The 23,061-nt window shown below is 41.9% G+C and overlaps 2 protein-coding genes across 4 annotated transcripts; one reads left to right on the forward strand and one right to left on the reverse strand.

Annotated features, from left to right (window-relative positions):
• Positions 1–742: 742 nt before the first annotated feature.
• On the reverse strand, positions 743–12,020 carry LOC111972100 (E3 SUMO-protein ligase PIAS4-A). Of its 3 annotated transcripts, none has more exons than XM_023998953.2 (11): positions 11,897–12,020; positions 10,561–10,939; positions 8,770–8,854; positions 8,627–8,668; positions 6,045–6,135; positions 5,802–5,930; positions 5,524–5,629; positions 5,338–5,411; positions 4,807–4,967; positions 4,056–4,195; positions 743–3,875 (listed from the first exon to the last, which is right to left on the reverse strand). In XM_023998953.2, exons 1-11 carry the CDS (start codon positions 11,921–11,923, stop codon positions 3,634–3,636), a joined length of 1,476 nt encoding a protein of 491 aa, XP_023854721.1. In that variant the 5' UTR covers positions 11,924–12,020; the 3' UTR covers positions 743–3,633. The 3 variants fall into 3 exon arrangements, with proteins under 3 accessions (XP_023854721.1, XP_023854722.1, XP_023854723.1); XM_023998954.2 differs by having other exon boundaries at positions 11,817–11,906; XM_023998955.2 differs by lacking the exon at positions 11,897–12,020 and adding an exon at positions 11,811–11,894.
• A 2,003-nt stretch (positions 12,021–14,023) lies between these two features.
• On the forward strand, positions 14,024–16,477 carry LOC111971970 (forkhead box protein D4-like). The gene is made up of 2 exons (XM_023998764.2): positions 14,024–14,843; positions 15,814–16,477. The coding sequence occupies exons 1-2, from the start codon at positions 14,409–14,411 to the stop codon at positions 16,192–16,194; spliced, it is 816 nt and encodes a 271-aa protein (XP_023854532.1). The 5' UTR covers positions 14,024–14,408; the 3' UTR covers positions 16,195–16,477.
• Positions 16,478–23,061: the final 6,584 nt, after the last annotated feature.

Raw genomic sequence — 23,061 nt, forward strand, 5'->3', positions numbered from 1 at the left:
GTTCACAGTCATGTGTTGTTTTATCAGCCAGTCTTTCAGAGCCTCCATGACGCCTGAAGTTCTCAGGTAACCATGCAGTAGCAGCAGACCCCCCCACATGCACTAACTTTGACTCATCACGTACGCTCCTGCTACCGTTTACTATCTGCCAATTTATTCCTAGTTATATGTATATACTCATCTACCTCAATTACCTCATACCTCTGCACATCGACTCGGTGCCCCTTGTATATAGCCAAGTTAGCGTTACTCATTAGTTATTACTACGTGTTTTACTTTTCTATTATTTCTCTATTCTTTCTCTCTGCATTCTTTGGAAAGGCCTATACGTAAGCATTTCAATGTTAGTCCACACCTGTTTACGAAGCATGTGACAAATACAATTCTATTACCTATGGGACAACTGGCAAAAGTAATTTGATCATGATTAAATGTTTGTTTTAAAACACTTTTTCCAGAAGGAACTTCAGTTAGATACTTTTAGAGCTAAAATTACGTAAGACAATTATATTTAAAAATGTTTTAATTAGTTCCACACATCAATAACAGGTGTTCGAATACGATTATTTAGAATTTTACAGTTATTTTTGAACAGGAGACAAATGTGTCCCTGAGGCCACAGCATCAGGTACAGGACATCACACCAATCTACACCTCAACCACCTCACTTACCCCTAAAGTGGCATCAGTTCCAACACTGGTATTTGTGATTTTATTGGACTTTTGGAACAACTGGAGGCAATTCAAAGCTTAATAAAATATTTTAATTGTATTGTCTTTTAATATGAACATATAAAAAGACAAACAAAACATTTACATCATGGATTGCAAGCCACTGCTCATGCTACCTTAAGCATTATTATAATTGAGTTCCTTAGAAACAACATGTACTTCACCTCTCTCGCCTTGCCCACGATATGAAAAAGCTTGAGGAAATCTTATCTGCGCAGCGATGTTCTTCTACACTTTTGCACCTGGAAATTTAAACAATGTAGACAATACAATTAAATCTGTAAAGTACTTTCTGTTAGTTGAAGATGAAATTCTGCAAGATGTATTAACATATTGCTTAAATGCATTAAATTGTACGACTGTCATATTCAGGGACACGGCTACGGTTTGAGTTTCTTTTACAGAAAGTGCCATCAATCATTGCGGGTTTCCCATGTTTACAGGACTCACCAATCGGTATAACAATCCGCAAGCTATATGGACATGTCATGAGTACTGCAGAAAATTGGAAGACCAGGTTAGCATAAAAGACCAGAGCCCATAAGTTTCCTCAGGTCGTTACCATCTCATTATTAGATTAGGTATACTACTACACTTTGGACAAAATGTCTACGCAAGTCTGAATTCAGAATAGCATATTGACATTTTGTGATCATAGTCAAATGCATGCATCATCAATACCATTTGAGACATTTTAGGAATTCAGAACACACAGTTCTATAAAAACAGAAATGCCATCTCTAAAGTACAGATTGAAAACAGGGACTCTTGGGGTGAGGAATCTAATGACATGGAAAGTAAATAAAAGTGAGAGGATATTTAAACTCATACCATCCATGTAGCCAAATTCTCTCAACAACTGTTGATACCCAAAAGATGAACTGTTTATTACAATTTTAATTGTGCCTGTGGAAAAAGCTCCTCTGAAGCAGCTATTACTGATGTAGAGGACATTCATCTAGGATCTATGTGATAATAAATGCTGATTTCTGAGGGTAATATCCTTGAACAGGGAGGAGGCTGAATGTGTCATTGGTTAGAAGTGCTAAGTTTCCTCAGAGGAAAAGGAATGGAACCTGTCTAACAATGGCAGTGCTTTGTGCCGCAATCATTCACTCTTCCACAAAAAGTCCAAGCTCCGTAAGTGTTCTGCTATCCCTTACTGAAAACGTGTACAGATCAGAGCCGTATATAAATGCTCTGGTAAAGCACTCTTTCCATTGAGACATATGTACATTTTAATATAAACTGCCATTCAAATAAAACAAAGGCGTGAAGCAATCAATTATCAATAAATAAAATACTTAAGACGAAGAAAATTAAGTCAAAAAGGATGTCGACACTCACAAATGAATCCCATTCCAGATCTGAAGATCTCAAGTCCTCCACTCCAGGAAAAAAAGGGGGGGGGAATTAATTAATTTTCTTACTGAGCCTCCACCAATCTTAACTCAAAACAAAAAGGCACCCAAATCTGGCCAAACAACAAGAGATAACTGACCCAAATCTGTTTGGCACAATTGCCTCAACATGATCTTGACCAATTGTGTGGATACTAATATTTGTGACATGATCATTCTTTAGTTAGAGCCTTGTTAAAAAAAAAAAAAAACTCTAGTCCAGTTCAAAACCCTGCAAAGCTCTCAGGATATCAGTGGAAGGTTGAATGCAGCAGTAATCAGTCTCTAGACTATCCAACTGTTGAAAACTGACATGAAATAGGCAAGTGAAAAGAATACATCCTGCATCTGTTTCCTTGATCAATATGAACAACACTGGCAAAACAGAACATTGGGAAGAATCTGAAAAGAGTATGTTCCAAAACCTCAAATGATAACTGCTTGTTTTTGCAAACTCTCCACAAAGACAATTGCTTGTCATATGAATTCAGCCACCAAATCAAATTGTAGATTTCAATGCAGTGGGGAGTATATACAAGAACTTGTCAAAGACACAGCATTCCTGGGTCGTATTCAGTAGGCACAAATTAGAACGAAAATGCTCTAATGGAGTTAAACAGGGAGGTACCAACTGTACTTGTCCAATAAGAAATGCTAATTTTCTGTTACAAACCATAAAAATATGTTTTGCAACATGTGCCCTAATGAACACGACCCTGATTCCAATAACCCATTCCTTAAAAAGGCCATACATAAATTGTTTGGAAAAGTGAGGCGAGTGAGTGAAAGAAAAGTTAGACAAAAAAATAAAAATAGACCCTCTTGTTAAATACTATAGCAACCTTAGTTCAGGTGCTACGTTCTCTGGTCAAGTAAGTTTACTGTGTATGACTGAGGTAGGTTGTCAGCATTTAAAGACAAAAATGGGGGAAGGTTTTGTTAGAACTAATTTATTTTCATTGTCTGAATAAATTAAACAGAAAGAAAATGTAGGGGTGTTGTTCAATTTAATCATATTCCAGAAAAATCTAGTCTGTTGTTCGTGTCCCAAATTATTCATTTAAGTTATTTAGACCTCTTACCACTGAACTACGGAGGAGGCGCCATATCTCCCTCTGCCTGCGATCACAAAAAGTGGCGAAATTCTGAGACGCAAACACCAAATGCTTGTGGCTTTGAGAGCCTTAAGTTCCAGTCAAATACAAAGTACAAGAAGATGGAGGGGAGAAATAGTTTGGGCGGTTACTCTTTTCAATGGTCTTTATGATGGAGGATACAGAATTTGAATGCTGGGAGGGTCACAAGTGCCAGGGAGCTGCTTTTTCCAGTGGTGTATTGAGCAAGGCTAACCACTCCAGAGGTTGACAGTGCATGTATGTGCATGTGTCTGTGTGAATATATGCTAGAGTAGTGGGGGCGGGCGATGTAGTAGGGACTAATGATTTCCAGTCCTCCAATTTAGCCCAACCCTCTTTCCCAGTCTGTGGGGTCAGTCCGCCAGTCAGTACGCTGTGACCAGGTCCTTGTCATAGTCGTATCGGCCCCTCTTGGGGGCGGGGCTGTCCTGGCTGTCCTCAGTGTCGTCGCTGTCTCCTCCAGCCCCTCCCCCCTCCTCCTCAGAGTCTAGAGTCAGATCTACCACCACTCCTCCTCCCGCCCCCCCTGCCGTGGACCCAGCTCCTGACTTCCCCGTCTGGCTGGTGCTGCTGTGGGCCGGGGAGTGGCCATTCACCTCGGGAACACCTGAGAAGGAACAGGTTCACACACTATTACAAACCAATGCCGTTTAAAAAAATAAAATAAACAGACATGACCTACACAGCGTGGCGTCTTAAATTAATTTTGAAAACTTAAATAAAAAATAAAAACGTTAGTCTGCAATTGTCGAAAAGGCAATAATGGCAATATTTGACATGCACTTACATATATCCAGAACAGGGTAGTCAGGCGTGTTGCTGCGTTCCCTCTCCTTCTCCTCTCGGATGGGTCTCCATGAACCGTCAGTCAGATATTCAATCTCCTCAATATCCTCATGGGTCTCTTTTAAGATCTCAGATGCCAGCCTAAAACATGAGACAGTCAGTAAGAGAAGTACATATCATACCAGGACACACAAGAAGAGATCGATCGGATGTGTCCCACAACACACATTATCAACTCTCAAATCTTAGATAGGAAGTTTGTGGAATTTTATTTACCTTTATTTATCTAGGCAAGTCAGTCAAAAACAAATTCTTACTTACAATGACAGCCTACCCCGACCAAACCCTTAACGACGCTGGGCCAATTGTGCGCCACCCTATGGGACTCCCAATCATGGCCGGTTGTGATACAGCCTGGAATCGAACCAAGGTCTGTAGTGACACATCTAGCACTGAGATTTAGTGCCTTAGACCACTACACCACTCGGGAGCCCAATGGAAATGGTTTGATATTCTACTATTCTACTCTGTTCCACAATAGAACAGGGAGAGACAACAGCCTTATTGAAAATGTAGCCCAGTGTAGGTAAGCCATTGCAAGTTTTAACAGGAGTCTACAAATTGCTCCAAAAATGCAAATGTTTGTTTCCAAGGTTGAACAAGCAATGACCCATGCAAAGAGGAAGCGTGGTTCTCAAATTCCTGTGAGTGGTAGTGCTAGTAAGTCTCAAGTCTCAACGTGCCTTACTTACCCATCGATGGTGAGCAGCTCAAAGGGAGCCTGCTTGTCACACACAGGGCAGGTCCACGTGGGCTTCTTCTCATTCATTTGCAGGAAGAAGATGGCGTCAAAACACTGTAGGTGGGCACAGGTGATCACCCGACATGGAACGCCTATCCGCATCTTCACCAGCTGAGAGGAGGAAAGGGAGACATGCCATTACCTCGACTATCCTGTACCCCCGCACATTGACTCAGTACCGGTACCCACTGTATATAGCTTAGTTACTGTTATTTAAATTTATTTGATTTTTAAAAAACTTTAGTTTATATACTAAATATTTTATTAACTATTTCTTGAACTGCAATGTTGGTTAAGGGCTTGTAAGTAAGCATTTCATGGTAAGGTACAATTTTATTTTATTATTAAGCTGTGGACAAATGGTGGGTTGTAGCCTGTTTGTCGTGTCGTGAGTTCTCTTTGTTTTGGTCAGAAACAACTGAAAGGTTTGTGACTTCCTCTCTTGGGTGGATATGGATTAGGGTGGGAGCCAGATACTCACAGGACAGATGAGGGACACCCGTAGCCCTGTGGTAGCGATCTCGCTCTCTGGATCAAAGCGTAGCTTGTCCTGGACTGGACACAGCAGAGAGAAACTAGTTCAACATCACACAGCATTACACGGTGAACATCACTAAAATGCAAGAAGCATGAAAAACAGGGAGAAAGAAATGTTGAGGACACTTACTGCGTTCACGACAGCGTTCTGCACTCTCCACTGAGCAGTGTTTGAGTTGGCCGAAGAGCTCTGCTGATGTGAAGACCCTCACTAAATCCACTGCCACCGAGTAGCGCTGCACACAGAAAGAGCAGTGAGCAGAATGAACACTGGAAAGCAGCAGATATGAAGTTCTACAGAAAACAAACCACACCATTTCAAATACTTGTCATAAAAATGAATCAAAACAAATTTGGAATACAGCAGCGAGGTTTTCAATTACAGAACAGTGTCATCCAGAGACTGACCTTGCCGAAGTTGCCCCATGTGACAGTGACCCGGTTGGTGGCAGTGGAGAGGTGTAACCAGGGTGTGATGTTGACTGGGCGACAGGGCCGACGCGGCTCCACACCTGGCTTATTAGAAGGGTAGTAACCCTGTACAGAACAAATATAGACATGTTAAGCCTCCAATATTTAGGCCTAGGCATTTCCTTCTGATTAGTTAGTTGGTTTGTATGCCTGATGGGTTTCCCCATCTTGAATACTCACCGGTACATGACAGTAAGACTGGTTGACTTTGACAGCAATATTGGGAGGGTACTGATCTTCCTGCACACCGACGGAGTCTGTGTAACAGATTCTGTAAAGCATCGTAGAAACAGCATAGGAGGTTCWTTGGTTAGCAGTGTTAGATAAGTTGCAACATTTGTAAGCCTCAGACACTGAGCCATTCACAATGAATGGTTGAGGTGGTCAGATTTRTCATTCAATACACACATTTCAAATTGTACACCATTTTGTTTTTTGACTTTCACTGTTGACAAACGAGGACACTGTAGAGGAAAACTTTCCAAACGTCGACAGAACAAAATACCATCATCTCGAAGTAACATTTTGAATGTTGAGTGGTTCTCCCACGACTTAGAAAAGCATCCACACTGCACAGTTTATTAGGCTACAGATGAAATAAGTTGTGAAAGTGCACAGTGATGATCATGATGCTCCTTTCCAGTAAATATTCAGGGTCTTAGTTTGACGCTGGTGACATGATGATCAATGCTTGGCTGTCAATTGACAAATAAAAATGATCTTGCTCTTATCCAAAATGTCATCATGAAGCCTACCCTCTGCGAGCTGTTGGCTAGAGCACACGTGCTAAGACCAATGGGAACATTTACCGTTTGTTGCAGACTTCTTGTGCCAATACCAACGGCAGAGTTAAAAACTGGATGGAAACACATTGTACTTTTTTTTTTTTGTAAATTAAGTTAAAGGACAAAGTGCTTTTTATGTGCACTACGTCATTCCGCACAGCTTTTAATTAACAAGACAGTTTGATGGAAATCGACCACTGCTTGTGAAATGTGCATATTTTAAGCAAATATTTGCATGAAAATCTTTAAACGAATTGATGGAAACCTAGATACTGATATGGCATAGGCTATAACTGTATACTTGAGTTTTACAAATCAACTGTATGTACCTAACATGTACAGTACTTGTCAAAAGTTTGGACACATACTCATTCAAGGGTTTTTCTTTATTTCTACTATTTTCTTCATTGTAGAATATTAGTGAAGACATCAAAACTATGAAATAACACAAACGGAATCATGTAGTAACCAAAAAAAGAAGAAGTGTTAAATCAAAATATATTTGAGATTCTTCAAAGTAGCCAGCCTTTGCCTTGATGACAGCTTTGCACACTCTTGGCATTCTCTCAACCAGCTTCATGAGGTAGTCACCTGGAATGCATTTCAATTAACAGATGTGCCTTCTTAAAAGTACATTTTTGGAATTTCTATCCTTCTTAATGCATTTGAGCCAATCAGTTGTGTTGTGACAAAGTAAGAGGGTATACAGAAGATAGCAATATTATGGCCATATTATGGCAAGAACAGCTCAAATAAGCAAAGAGAAACGACAGTCCATCATTAATTTAACACGAAGGTCAGTCAATACAGAACATTAAGAACTTTGAACGTTTCTTCAAATACAGTCGCAAAAACCATCAAGCGCTGTGATGAAACTGGCTCTCATGAGGACCACCATAGGAAAGGAAGACCCAGAGTTCTCTGCTTCAGAGGATAAGTTCATTAGAGTTACCAGCCTCAGAAATTGCAGCCCAAATAAATGTTTCACAGAGTTCAAGTAACAGACACATTGCAACATCAACTGTTCAGAGGAGACTGTGTGAATCAGGCCTTCATGGTCTAATTGCTGCAAAGAAACCACTACTAAAGGACACCAATAAGAAGAAGAGACTTGCTTGTGCCAAGAAACTTGAGCAATGGACATTAGACTGGTGGAAATCTGTCCTTTGGTCTGGAGTCCAAACTGGAGATTTTTGGTTCCAACCCCTGTGTCTTTGTGAGACGCTGAGTAGGTGAACAAATGATCTCCGCATGTGTAGTTCCCATCGTGAAGCATGGAGGTGGTGGTGTGATGGTGCTTTCCTGGTGACACCGCCAGTGATATATTTAGAATTCAAGGCACACTTAACTAGCATGTGTACTACAGCATTCTTCAGCGATATGCCATACCATCTGGTTTGTGCCTAGTTGGACCATAATTTGTTTTTCAACAGGACAACGACCCAACACACCTCCAGGCTGTGTAAGGGCTATTTGACCAAGGAGGAGATTGGTGGAGTGCTGCATCAGATGACCTGGCCTCCACGATCACCCGACCTCAACCCAATTGAGATGGTTTGGGATGAGTTGGACCGCAGAGTGAAAAGTAGCCAACAAGTGCTCAGCATATGTGGGAAGTCCTTCAAGACTGTTGGAAAAGCATTCCAGGTGAAGCTGGTTGAGAGAATGCCAAGAGTGTGCAAAGCTGTCAAGGCAAAGGGTGGCTACTTTGATGAATCTCAAATATAACATGTATTTTGATTTGTTTAACACTTTTTTGGTTACTACATGATTACATGTGTTATATCATAGTTGATGTTTTCACTATTATTCTACAATGTAGAAAATAGTAAAAAATAAAGAAAAACCCTTGAATGAGTAGGTGTGTCCAAACTTTTGACTGGTACTGTATGTATCAACTATACGTACCTATGCAATTATATTAACAGTGGGATTGGTGTGCTGCTGTGTGTAAAACAGTTGGACATCTTAACTCACCTAAGAACCACCTGGATTGCCTTCATTCCTGGCCGAAGCTCACTGAAACAACAAGAGGGTAAAATGATGGTACCCTCAGTGCTCATTCAAAGTCACAAGCAGTAGGATAGACAGTTAACTTTGAATAAAAGTGTTATACTCACGTTGAGTTTCTGACTTGGTCCGCTTGGCTCTGTGTTAACTCAAATACGCATTGACTGTCCTGCAGTTTCTCACTGTTCTGGGCAACTACAAGGACAGGTGCAGAAAAATAGATCATACACATTGCACAACATCACTATGCGTCGCAATGTCCTTAGTACTTCTCATTTGAATGCCATGGCATGTTTCTATCATTAATATACAGTGCATTCGGGAAAGTATTCAGACCCCTTGACTTTTTCCACATTATGATATCTTACACCCGTATTCTGAAATTGATAAAAATACATTTGTCCTCAATCTACACACAATACCCCATAATGACAAAACAAAAACAGGTTTTTAGAAATGTTTGCAAATGTATTAAACAAACAGAAATACCTTATTTACATAAGTATTCAGACCCTTCGCTATGAACACTCAAAATTGAGCTCAGGTGCATCCTGTTTCTATTGATCATCCTTGAGATGCTTCTACAACATGATTGGAGTCCACCTGTGATAAATTCAATTGATTGGACATGATTTGGAAAAAGGCACACACCTGTCTAGATAAGGTCCCACAGTTGACAGTGCATGTCAGAACAAAAACCAAGCCATGAGGTCGAAGGAATTGTCCGTAGACCTCCGAGACATGATTGTGTCGAGGAACCAATTTGGGGAAGGGTACCGAAAAATGTTCTGCAGCATTGAAGGACCCCAAGAACACAGTGACCTCCATCATTCTTAAATGGAAGAAATTTGGAACCATCAAGACTCTTCCTAGAGCTGGCCGCCCAGCCAAACTAAGCAATCAGGGGAGAAGGGCCTTGGTCAGGGAGGTGACCAAGAACCTGATGGTCACGGACAGCGCTCCAGAATTCCTCAGTGGAGATGGGAGAACCTTCCAGAAGGACAACCATCTCCGCAGCACTCCACCAATCAGGCCTTTATGGTAGAGCGGCACGTCTAGAGGAAACCTGGCACCATCCCTACGGTGAAGCATGGTTGTAGCATCATCATGCTTTGGGGATGTTTTTCAGCGACAGGGTCTGGAGACTGTCAGGATCGAGGGAAAGATGAACGGAGCAAGGTGATGAAAACCTGCTGAAAACCTGCTCCAGAGCATTCAGGACCTCAGACTAGGACAACGACCCTAAGCACACTGCCAAGACAACGCGGGAGTGGCTTCGGGACAAGTCTCTGAATGCCCTCGAGTAGCCCAGCCAGAGCCCGGACTTGAATCCGATCAAACATCTCTGGAGACCTGAAAATAGCTGTGCAGCTCCCCATCCAACCTGACATAGCTTAAGAGGATCTGCAGAGATGAATGGGGGAAACTATCCAAATAAAGGTGTGCCAAGCTTGTAGCTTCAAACCCAAGAAGACTCAAGGCTGTAAATCCCTGCCAAAGGTGCTTCAACAAAGTACTGTCTAAAGGGTCTGAAAATGTGATATTTCAGTTTATTTTTATATATAAATTAGCAAAAATGTCCAAAAACGTTTTTGCTTTGTCATTATTGGGTAGTGTCTGTAGATTGACGGTGACATAAAAAATAAATCAAATAAAATCAATTTTAGAATAAGGCTGTAACGTAACAAAATGTGGTAAAAGTCAAGGGGTCTGAATACTTTCCGAATACACTGTATGTGTAGGGCCAGGGCCCAGTTGCCAGGGGGTTTTCTGACCACAAGACCTGACCAGGAAGTATTCTTCTAAGCTTTATCATTTGAGCAGTAAAAATGTTTGGGCCTCTCTACAAAGACTAGCCTGATATCTCACTGCGAGTGRAAAAAAACACAAAAATCACTCACTCAGCTCCGTTGGCAGCAACAGCTTCTCCAGAGTTTGGTAAAAGGGCAGTGACACCAGCTTGACCTCAGCTGCTGGTGTGGAGGACAGCTTGGGGATGCCGTTGAGGTAGTCTGCGCCCTGTGTGCCAGTGGGCGAGGAGCTGAGGGAGGAGTAGGCCACAGAGACCCCCTCCGGGCGCCGGGCAGCCAGCCAACCCGACGCCTTGGGGAAGCGTGACTCATAGAGCTGCCGCACGTTCTTCAGCAGCTCTGGGCTGCACTCTGTTTGCACCAGCCTCAGCGCCCGTCCCACCAGGTCCTGCTTGAGACCACTTTTACTGCGGCCCATGGAGGCCAGCAGCGTCTGCAGGTCAGACACCCGAAAATTCTTCACCATGTTCTGGAGGGAAGACAAAGGAGAGAGGGATAGGAAGAAGAGGGGAGGTTTTGGATTACCATCTTTGATTTTGGATTACAATCTTTGGATTCCTTGACCTAGGCAAGTCCCAATAAGAAAAATAGCCTACACAAAGAGATGGGCACAGGTGTCTAAAAAAAGTTGTTTCAAGTGTATACTCAGGTCATGCCAACTTATTTTCTGATGGGTTGAAATATCAGTGTTAGTATTTGCTTGGAGCAATATTTCCCATCCATACCTTCTAGAATTCAGTAACGTGACCTATGAGCCCCTTCTGTTCCTAACACCATATCTCTCCTGCAAGCAAAACCTAGACTGGTCCCTCATTTAACTACTATAGGACACAACACCGGTATAGTCGAAGACCCAGCAATGTATGGAACGTTAGCTTGCTATTTAGTTAATAAGAAAATTACCTTACAAGTTAGCTACATCAGTCAATCTCATCAATTGACTTAATTTCTACAGTTCGTGTATAAGGCTCAGTGACATTCTTACTGTTTTGTCCAGACAGCGGCATTGAGCAAGTGCCTTGTCTGACAACAGAGGCTAGGCTATTGGTTACATAGCTAGCTAGCTAAGCTAACTCCACTTGTTCTGTTGTCACCCCCATAACTGAATTGACAAGTCAAATGGACAGCGGATGGCCCGAATGCTTAATGCAATATCTTGCTTAAACACTGAATGGTACAATTTCACGCCGACTCCCTGCTGGCGAATGTTTATGGTCTCATCACTGTCCCTGCTAACTAGACGCACTTAGTAGCGCACGGAAACCAGTTTCAATATACCAATTAATCAACCACCACTAAGTAGCTAAGTTAAACCATTTTAGACAGTATTCATGACACACCCTTACAGTTTCCCAGCCTAGCAGGCCATCCCCCACGCTACAGCAGACCCTTTTCTATCAACCCAGGCGAGCGGAGCTCTGCATACCATCGCTTCCACCAGTTCGGCCGCCATCTTCGTACAGCAGCCCCGCGAGAGCCAGAGCCGAAAGATAGTCCTTCGCCAATGAGAGGCAGAGGGGTCGCTGTTCGACGGTTCTCTGCTTCCAATCACAGCGCAACTACATCACGAGCCTCAAGGAGTGTGTTGAAAGTAGGCGTGCCAGCATTGTTTTAAAGTGACAGTACAACTTTTTTTTAAACACTAAAAGACAGGCCTCCCCTATATGTTAGGCCTCAATTATAAGAAAACATAACCAGCCTCCAAATAGCTGAACGTTGGGGTTTGCTGAGTTTTATACTATCGAGTCAAAGAGAATATGCGTTGTGGAAATAATCCAAATTCAACACAAGAGGAAAGCATGACTTGTTAAATGGGGAGAGGCACATGGCCAAATCAACTCCTGTCCGAGTGAAAAGCTACACTTCGGGATTTGCAATGAACTATTAGCTATCAACTATAAATGCTTTGTATATTTTTTTAACACAAAACCTAAATAATCATAGGGAGTCAAGTCAAAATGCAGTACACAGATGTAGCGTACTAAAGTCACGTTCTGATGAGAGGTTATATTTGATTTTCAATTTGAAAATGCAGTGCATTGAATAAGAGCAGTCATGAGTTAAATAAATCCCGATTTCACACTCTCCATTGAAGATCCATTTCTGGATTTCCAAACTTCGTGATTTGTGCTGAAGAACAGAAATGGTTCAAATTGATTCATAAAATCGAATTAAAGATTATATACGCTGTCATATATCATCTTTGATATATGTTAACCTCAAATTTGCCTTAACTTAAGTATACTATTGGAACAACTCTGCTCTAGGTCTTAATTGAAATAAGAAAAGAAAAACGCAGACACTAGGCCCTCCATGGAATGAGTTTGACTGCTGGATAGCCTCAAAACTAATTAGAACTATACTTTTGACTTTTGATATTATGGAAGGTCAGTCCTTGCATCCATATCTCTGTCTATATATTTGAGAGTGGTTACATTTCTCCAGGCCAATCCCTCAGCTTTTTACCAATACATAGGTGGATGTAACCTCTTTGTTATTCTTTAAATTAAGGATTCTAGCTTTAATTAACGGCACATTTTACCACATGGCTCACCCATTATACTTGGATAGTACTGTATATGCTGTAGTAGTAGTTCCACAACTCGGACAGACGAGGGCGATATAGTCCACTGGTGGTTCTTCATTCCTCTCATTCTTGGCCAGTGTAAGACGGTTTGCATGCCCTACCTTGTTCTAATACAGCATTACAACTTAGCTTTCTTTACTGACGCTAGGGACATTCCTGGAAAGGAGCACTTTGAATGTGCTCTCTAACCAAATGAAATGAAATATAATTGAGGATAATACATTTTATAGCAAGATTATGTACAGAACAGGGCTATAGGCAGGGCTATTGTAGTTTAACTCTAGAATAGCACAAGTGCAACACTTTTTAGTGTTATAATAGTTACAAATAGTCAGCAGCATTAAAGCTTTTTACATAGAACAATTAAACATTTCATATTCCGTTTGGAACCTAGCAACTGTGACAAGACCTATGCGAGAAATAGTAGAATATTCGTAAAATAATGAGGTTGAGATAGTTCTGCTCTTGATTTGGCACTCAACATCTGCAACCAAATTATTGAATTTAGATTAAGTAGATAAACTCAAGCAGTGTAGTTTGAGTTATTATGTCTAGCCTCTTGGCTATTGTCATTGTGCCAAAGGAGTTTGATTTTAGCATATCATTTATGATAAATTATTTAATGTTTTATAACAGAAAGGCTTACAGTAAGCCTAACTCTAATGATGCACACTATGCAGCGCATCCTCTGTTCGAAAACCATTTAAGTAGGGATAACGCTGTTTAAATGCCTTTTGGTGCTGCTGAAGCACCCTCTGAACACCATGTCCTACTAAATCAGAGTGTTTAATCTCCCGTAATTACAAAGATTTGCTGTGGTTAATAAAATTAATCCGCTTCGATTAGACCCCCTACCTCTGCTTCTCCTGTCTCTATTGCCCCTCACTGTGAAGGATAAATTTACGAACATTTAAATAGTGGTACCTTCACAACTGTGATCCATTCTGATCTAGTGTACACAAGATACAGTTGAGCACTGCATAGATAGTAAAAATATACTGTTTTTTTCTCYAACCTATCTATTTGGTCTAACAAATTAGATTTTTCTAAACCTATTCAAGCTTTGGCATCACATTGAGTTTGAGTCACCAAATAATTAGAGTACATTGGGAGGATCCCTTTTAATTGTCCTAACTTGATCTTGTGACCAGAGAGACTTAACTTACTTAGCCCAAAGGACATTGAAGAGAGGCATCCTACCTGATGGAGAGCACAGCAGTGTCCTAGACCAGCATCTTTAAATTAAGAAACAAAAACACCTGTGAAAGAATCTGAGGATTGCCTATTGTGGTGGTTATAGATAATCTACATCAAAAGTATTAGTAACTGCCTTAAAAGTCTAAGAAGAACCATGGAGGACAGAAGCAGCTGCAACAATGACCGGGAGCGCTTGGGAATACGCTTCACCATAGACTACCTGCTGTACAACAAGGACAGTAAGTGTATGAGAGAAGAGCAAAATATTCCCGCAGTGGAGCAGACCGCTCATAGCCTACTGGAGGGCCAGAGTCCTGACATCCTCTCAGAGAGGAAAATGATCAAACCTGGGAAGCCTGAGAAGGGGCCAGAGGGAGAAGAGGGGTCAGAGGAGGAGAATGAAGAGGAGGAGGAGATCAAAGGGGGAAAAGATGAAGAGGAAACCACTACAGACAGCCCACAGGACAAGCCTTCCCAGTCCTACATCTCCCTTATCTCCATGGCCATACTTGCTTCAGAGGAGAAGAAGCTCTTGCTGTGTGACATCTACCAGTGGATCATGGATAACTACCCCTACTTCAAGAGCAAGGTATGTCCAATTGATTAATTTCAGGGTTCATTTCAAGTTGAGAATTTGTCTGAATTAGGGTTGGGGCCAGTTTCATTTCAATTCAGGAGATACAGTACATTCCAATTCAATAATTTAAAAGAGTGCCATTTATTTAGAAAGCAGATTTTTTAAATTATTGAAATGCAATTTCAATTCACTTAATATATGGACTGAATTTAATTGACATTGTCAACCCTGTATAGCTAATAGCCAATTACTGATATTCCTATCAATTTAACTGAATAACAGTAGACAAGATACTCATGAAAAAAAACAAAGTTCTTTGGTCAAGCAATGACTAGTGTGTGGAAAGTTTCCAAAACTTAAAGTACTATTCTGGGACATTACGCACTTCCTCCACTCTAGTCATAAGGCAGCATCTGAAAATAAAGAGCTTGAAAAAAGTTGATCTATAATTTTAAATGTTCACTATATTCCTATTGTAAGCTGTAGAAACACAGTGGTCTGACTCAGTAATGAGTATAATTGCTGCATGCAGGACCCTGGCTCGGCTGATGCTGTTGTTGCATAGAAGGTCTAACTGAGTCATCTCAAGGCTATAGGTAAACCTGTTGATAGCCGCAACAGGCTAAAAACTAAAACTAGGTCTTTAACAGGTGTAACAGCAAGTTTACCTCATATGATTGGGGGAGTTTGACAAAGTGAACATGATGGTTTCGTCTGGCAGCCAACTGAAACATCATTGACCAAAGGTCACCATGGACCCTTCACATGAACTTGGAACCAATGAAATGAAAGCAAAAGCAAATTGCCATATTCTCAGTACAGTGTATCAATGTATATACTGGGGATTCAGCTGTGAGGGAAAACGATTATTAGTTTCTATTAAATTAAGATACTTTCTGTTCCAGGGCCACATACAACACTTCATTCATTACTCAACTTTATACTTCATGTCTCATATGTGAACTTTATTGTTGTCCTACAGGATAAGAACTGGAGAAACAGCGTCAGACACAACCTATCCCTGAACGAGTGCTTTGTGAAGGCTGGTCGGAGTGACAATGGTAAAGGCCATTTCTGGGCCATCCACCCTACTAACTTCCAGGACTTCTCCAATGGGGACTACCATCGCCGCCGGGCTCGCCGCAGGATCCGCAGAGTAACAGGACAGCTTCCCTACGCCCTGCACACACCCTATTATCCCCTCCATAGGCCCAGGGGTGTGTGGTGCTGGTGCTGTCCCCCAGCCCACCCTCTCTCCGCCGCCCACCCTCTGTCCTACGTCTCAGCCAGGATCTATTGGAGCTGGGCCAGCCTGCAGACCAGACGACACCCAGCCACGCTCCGGTTCAATAGCACCACATAGAATTGGATGCATGTTGGATGTTGGTCTGTTCTTTATATAACAGGTGGCTGAGAGAGATGTATTGAGTATGATTGTGAAATATGTGGCTGGCTGGCACAAATAAGAGTACCAAAGCACCAAAGTACGATATTGCACAATTTTTGTTTGAAATGTAATACACCAGATTTGTACTGTGATAGTATACATGTATATTGTATTTGATGAATTCTGTATATGAAGAAAATGAATTGTAAATATACTGATGAAGATTTGCAATATTTTATATATCTTGCACAATTTCAAATAAATAAACAAAAAACTCACCCAGCAAAGTGTCATTGATTTCTGTCAGACGAGAAAAGGCTTAAACTGAATGATAACTTTTTGAACTAGTAAATAAAGCACTTTAAAGTAACAAATCTGTACAGAATAATGGACCATACAGATGACTGTTCTGAGAAGACATTTGGTACTCCGGGTAGTACAGTTCATCAACTGAGCATGTGCATGTGTGTGTGCGTGCATGCGTGTGTGTGCGTGCGTGCGAGTGAATACCTTTTTGTGTCTGTGTGTCTTTTTGTGTGCCTGTGTATTCACGTGTGTGGTTGTATGTGGTTGTGTGTTCCTAATTGTGTCTGTGTGTGGTTGTGTGTAGATACAGGGTGTTAAAAGTGAGCCCACTCCGGCAGCCCGGCGCAGTTTAGATGCTAATTAGTCAGAGCTGCCAGGATACCAAATCTTGTGCCGTAAGAGAGACTAAAGCAGGCTTCCCAAAGCTGACTCCGGGGATAAGCACCTGGATAATCCCAGAGATCCCAAGGAGTTTCGAAAAAAATAGGAAGCTTATCACACAGTGTAATCTGTAACCGCTCCTGTGGTGAAGAGACACTGCGAGAGGTGAGGGAAGAGGGGGGGGGGAGGTGAGGGAAAGAGGGAGGGAGATGTGAGGGGGAGGGGGAGTGGATGTCATGGAGAGGGGGAGGTGCAGGTGGAGGAGTGGACATGGAAAGGCCAAGAGGACAAGGTCATTGTCAAAGTCATCACAGGCAACAACAAGTAGAAGGTATACAGGTCCAATCAAACCCAACAGTCAATCAAACCCAACAGTCAATCAAACTCAACTGGAAATGTGATATAGATATGATACAGTATACAATAATAATGATATTTAAACAGATCTGAAAATGGATAGGGAACTGGCACCATATTTCTTTCCCAAAGGGCAAAACGTGTTAAAATATGCAGCAGCATGGTCAGAAAATCATATCTGGAGAATACAACAAGATTAAAAAGAAAAGTCAATCATCAGCTATCAGTTATTCCATTAATAGGAAATTCCTATGTGATTTCCAAAGGTTGACATTTAAATTCACAATACTTGAGTTGTTTTTTTGAATGAACTATGCTATGCGAGTTTTTTTTCCAGATAAAGCAATACATCTGACATGTAGATTAGATTACATTGTAAAAATAAAATAGAATGAATATATTAATGGGAAAGGGCTAAAATACAAGAGACAAACATCTCAATACCCAATTTCCATCTATGTTCATTAGAGCGATGACAAATCCATCTAATTAATTTTTGTTGACCAAATCTCTCGATTCGTTGTGGACAAGCTAATTAGATCACTAATTTGTTTAATTCCCATCAATTGCACTCTGCATTAAATCCTCATCAATTTGTGAGCTTTAGGGCTTTAATTCTGTTGCATATGTTTGCCGCATGCTGGCAGGATACAAGACTTTGAACAGGTTGCATCCCCCCCCCCCCCCCCCCCCCCCCACACACACACACAGTTACCTATTTGGTGGTTGTGAGGTATAAGGTTGAAGTTCACAGTAAAATGTACAGACAATGTAGAGCCCCTTGAATGACTTTAACGTGACACAACACATGTTGTCAAGTTGTTCAACTTTTAGTAATGATGTCTAATCCAAAATAGCAAAATTTAAGGTTTCAATTTGGGGGGGGGAATAGTCAAGCAATGTGCTATATTCTTTCGGCCTCTGACATTGTAGGTGTGCCATGCATTTTAGGAATATGTGAGTTGTCCATCGTCAAGAAACCTGATATCTCAATTTACCAAATAAACTCTCCATTCAATGAATGATGATCAGAAGTTAACAGTGTTTAAGATGACTGACGCGGTCAGTGTGTGGTACACTTCAGCCCCAGCCTGTAGGGCCATTGCAGAGGGAGGTTGTCAGGTTGGGTGCTTTAACTTCTTAATCTAATAGGATAGGCTGAAGGGTTCAGGGGATTACTGTCCACGACTTGTGCCTGATTAACAGATCTGAGAGTGAGGTAAGAAGATGTGTCCTGCTGCGATGAAAACTGATGGCCATGTTCTAGTACATTAGTACATTACAGTATTCCAAAGCTAGTTTGATAGCTCTGCTGTAGTATCTCTTGGATTGATTATGGCTCAACACAAGACACAATATTGACAAATGTTGACCAAACATTGGCTGGTGTCTGATTCCACAGAGCATCTGTAAAACAGAAGAAAATGACATCGCTCTGGATAAGAGCGTCTGCTAAATGACTTAAATGTAAATGTAAAATAAAGCTGGGGGTTTTATGTGAATGACATTTGATAAGACAGGAAGCACAACTGCACCACCAAAACTTGGCATATAATAATTATTATTTCAATAAACGTGTCAAATGTGTTAGATTATTTGAATTAGTCAAGCCTTACGTTACCTAAATTTAGCCAATGGTTAACCTAGTTCAATGACCTAGGATATAACAACTAGGTTAACTAAATTCATAACGGAATATGTCTGTGTATTTTTTGTTATTTTGATTTCCGAGTCAAGACAGAGTGTGAAAAATGTGTTTCTGAAATCTACTTGTTCTCTCATTTATTGTGTCAAAACTGGACATGGAATAACAGAAAACAAACAACATCAAAATATATTCCTTTTTTATTCATACCTGGATGTACACGCCCCTCATAGAATATTCACAGGGATTACAGCCTAGGTTAGCAGCAGAAAGAAAGGATTAGACTGTGTGAGTATGACAGAAAGATAAAAATACTCATGCTAACGTTGGCTTGCACTAGCTTGCACTAGCTGGCTACAGAATAGCTAGCAGGCTGGCTAGTTAGCTCTACTTGGTTACTGGCTATAGTCATGCTAGCTAGTAGTAGCTAATGGGAGTAAATTAGTCCCCCTTATTTAACTAGGCAAGTCTACTTGCGGCAGAAAGATAGCTCGATCTTCTGTTGGCTAATGGTGTTTGTTGACTAAGTAACTGCAGTTACTGTAAATAGTTACCTATCTGGCACTTTGCATAGCTAACTTTGCTATTGCTTATGTATACAATAATCTCCTTACTAAACTATAGTCAGTGCTGATGTGTGTGTGTTCTTGTGTGTGCGTGTGTCTGTGTGTGTGTGTGTGTGTTTGTGTGTGTGTGTGTGTGTGTGTGTGTGTGTGTGTGTGTGTGTGTGTGTGTGTGTGTGTGTGTGAGAGAGAAAGTTCTGAATGTCCCTGTAGGAGAAAAGTACAATATGGCATCTCAGCTGATCATCATGAACTTCATGTAGTTACATCAAGTAATACAGTAAGTTAAAATAAGCCTTTTTATTGGCATTGGTATACTTCACCAACATCCCTTCCTACTCACTGAAAGGCAGACCAAGGCTATACTCAGTACAAAACACGACTATTGTTTTGACAATTGGCCTACTTCTCTGAATATACACTGTGTACAAAACATTAAGGACACCTACTCTTTCCATGACATAGACTGACCAGGTGAATCCAGGTGAAAGCTATGATCCCTTATTGATGTCACTTGTTAAATCCACTTCAATCGGTGTTGATAAAGGGGAGGAGAAAGGTTAAAGAAGGATTATTTTTAATCCTTGAGACAATTGAGGCATGTGTGCCATTCAGAGGGGGAATGGGCAAAACAAAATGTTTAAGTGCCTTTAAACAGGGTATGGTAGTAGGTTCTAGGCACACTGGTTTGTGTCAAGAACTGCAATGCTGCTGGGTTTTTCACGCTCAACAGTTTCCCGTGTGTATCAAGAATGTCCACCACCCAAAGGACATCCAGCCAACTTGACACAACTGTGGGAAGAATTGGAGTCAACATGCACCAGCATCCCTGTGGAATACTTACGACACCTTGTAGAGTCCATGCCCTGACGAATTGAGACTGTTCTGAGGGCAAAAGGGGGGGAGCAACTCAATATTCGGAAGGTGTCCTTAATGTTTTGTACACTCCGTGTAAACAGGAGTAGGATCTTAATTGATCACCCAGTTGTTGCAAATGTATAGCTTATTTGAGGTTTAAAAAGGCTTCTGTAGTTTGTAATTTCCACTTTAAAATGACTGACTTGATTTGCCCTAACTAAGAATTTATCAAACCCTGACAAAAGTATCAATGAATTATAATCCACACAATTATTCACATTTCCTGTTGCTGCAGGATAATTTTTATGCTGTGAGAAAATTATCAAATTAACATCCTACATTGTGTACATATCGCCTGTGGGGTGGGTCAATGATCAATGATACGCAACCAGTCTAATATTATTTGCCCCCCCCCCAACACACACACTCTCGCTCTCTCTTTTACCTCCTCTCTCTCCCACACACACCACCACACACACACACACACCACACACACACACACACACACACACACACCACACACACACACACACACCACCACACACACACACACACACACACACACACCACACACACACACCACCCAACACACACCACACACACACACACCACACACACACACACACACACACACACACACACACACACACACACACACACACACACACACACACACACACACACACAACACACCGACAGGACCATTCACACAAGTTCAGTCAAACAGCCCTATCCAGGAAACATGATGCTCTCAAGCTGACTATAGACTATAGAACAGTTAACACTATTTTGAAATGGAATGCTCAACAGTGATTATCTCTCTCTCTCTCCCAATTCAAATGGGATTTATGGCATGGGAAACATGACAATCCTACAGTTCTCACTCACAGATGGCATGTTAGCTGATTGATGACACCCATGCCTGCTGTTTGAGGGACAACTGGACAGAATATACACTGCTCAAAAAAATAAAGGGAACACTTAAACAAACAATGTAACTCCAAGTCAATCACACTTCTGTGAAATCAACTGCCTCACTTAGGAAGCAACACTGATTGACAATAAATTTCACATGCTGTTGTGCAAATGGAATAGACAACAAGTGGAAATTATAGGCAATTAGCAAGACACCCCCAATAAAGGAGTGGTTCTGCAGGTGGTGCACACAGACCACTTCTCAGTTCCTATGCTTCTGGCTGATGTTTTGGTCACTTTGAATGCTGGCGGTGCTTTCACTCTAGTGGTAGCATGAGACGGAGTCTACAACCCACAGTGGCTCAGGTAGTGCAGCTCCAGGATGGCTCAGGTAGTGCAACATCCAGGATGGCACATCAATGCGAGCTGTGGCAAGAAGGTTTGCTGTATCTGTCAGCGTAGTGTCCAGGCATGGAGGCGCTACCAGGAGACAGGCCAGTACATCAGGAGACGTGGAGGAGGCCGAGGGGGCAACAACCCAGCAGCAGGACCGCTACCTCCGCCTTTGTGCCAAGGAGGACAGGAGGAGCCATGCCAGAGCAAAATGACCTCCAGCAGGCCACAAATGTGCATGTGTCTGCTCAAAGGGTCAGAAAACAGACTCCATGAGGTGGTATGAGGCCGACGTCCACAGGTGGGGTTGTGCTTACAGCCAATACCGTGGCAGAGACGTTTGGCATTTGCCAGAGAACACCAAGATTGCAAATTCGCCACTGGGCCCTGTGCTCTTCACAGATGAAAGCAGGTTCACACTGAGCACATGTGACAGACGTGACAGTCTGGAGACCGCCGTGGAGAACGTTCTGCTGCCTGCAACATCCTCCAGCATGACCGGTTTGGCGGTGGGTCAGTCATGGTGTGGGGGTGGCATTTCTTTGGGTGCCGCACAGCCCTCCATTGCTCGCCAGAGGTAGCCTGACTGCCATTAGGTACCGAGATGAGATCCTCAGACCCCTTGTGAACCTATGCTGGTGCGGTTGGCCCTGGGTTCCTCCTAATGCAAGACAATGCTAGACCTCATGTGGCTGGAGTGTGTCAGCGTTCTGCAAGAGGAGGCATTGATGCTATGGACTGGCCAATTGAGCACATCTGGACATCATGCCTCGCTCCATCCACAACGTCACGTGCACCAGCAGCAGACTGTCCAGGAGTTGGCGGATGCTTTAGTCCAGGTCTGGGAGGAGATCCCTCAGGAGACCATCCGCACCACTCATCAGGAGCATGCCCAGGCGTTGTAGGAGGTCATACAGGCACGTGGAGGCCACACACACTACTGAGCCTCATTTTGACTTGTTTTAAGGACATTACATCAAGTTGGATCAGCCTGTAGTGTGGTTTTCCACTTTAATTTTGAGTGTTGCTCCAATATCCAGACCTCCATGGGTTGATAAATTTGATTTCCATTGATAATTTTTGTGTGATTTTGTWGTCAGCACATTCAACTATGTAAAGAAAAAAGTATTTAATAAGAATRTTTCATTCATTCAGATCTAGGATGTGTTATTTTAGTGTTCCCTTTATTTTTTTGAGCAGTGTATAATAATTATTGGACATCAGCTGAGACCCTCCTGTTCTTCCCTGCAGAAGTAATCTGGAAATCAAACCTTTCTGCAGCAGGTACAGTAGATCTGGCCGGGCAGCTTCATAGCAGGTTGAGGGACTAACTTACTTCCACTAGCTACTACTAGCTAGCATGACTATAACCAGTAACCAGGTAGGGCTAGCTAGCCAGCCTTGTAGCCAACTAGTGCAAACCAA

Source organism: Salvelinus sp. IW2-2015, linkage group LG13, assembly GCF_002910315.2.
Source record: "Salvelinus sp. IW2-2015 linkage group LG13, ASM291031v2, whole genome shotgun sequence".
NCBI lineage: Eukaryota > Metazoa > Chordata > Actinopteri > Salmoniformes > Salmonidae > Salvelinus > Salvelinus sp. IW2-2015.

Coding starts and splice junctions, on each gene's coding strand:
- LOC111972100 (XM_023998953.2), bottom strand. CDS start 11,923: ATGGCGGCCGAACTGGTGGAAGCGATG. Junction 10,940..11,896: donor CCGAACTGGTGGAAGCGATG/GTATGCAGAGCT, acceptor TCTTCCCTCCAG/AACATGGTGAAGAATTTTCG. Junction 4,968..5,337: donor GGGTGTCCCTCATCTGTCCT/GTGAGTATCTGG, acceptor TCCTCCTCTCAG/CTGGTGAAGATGCGGATAGG.
- LOC111971970 (XM_023998764.2), top strand. CDS start 14,409: ATGGAGGACAGAAGCAGCTGCAACAATGACCGGGAGCGCTTGGGAATA. Junction 14,844..15,813: donor ACCCCTACTTCAAGAGCAAG/GTATGTCCAATT, acceptor GTTGTCCTACAG/GATAAGAACTGGAGAAACAG.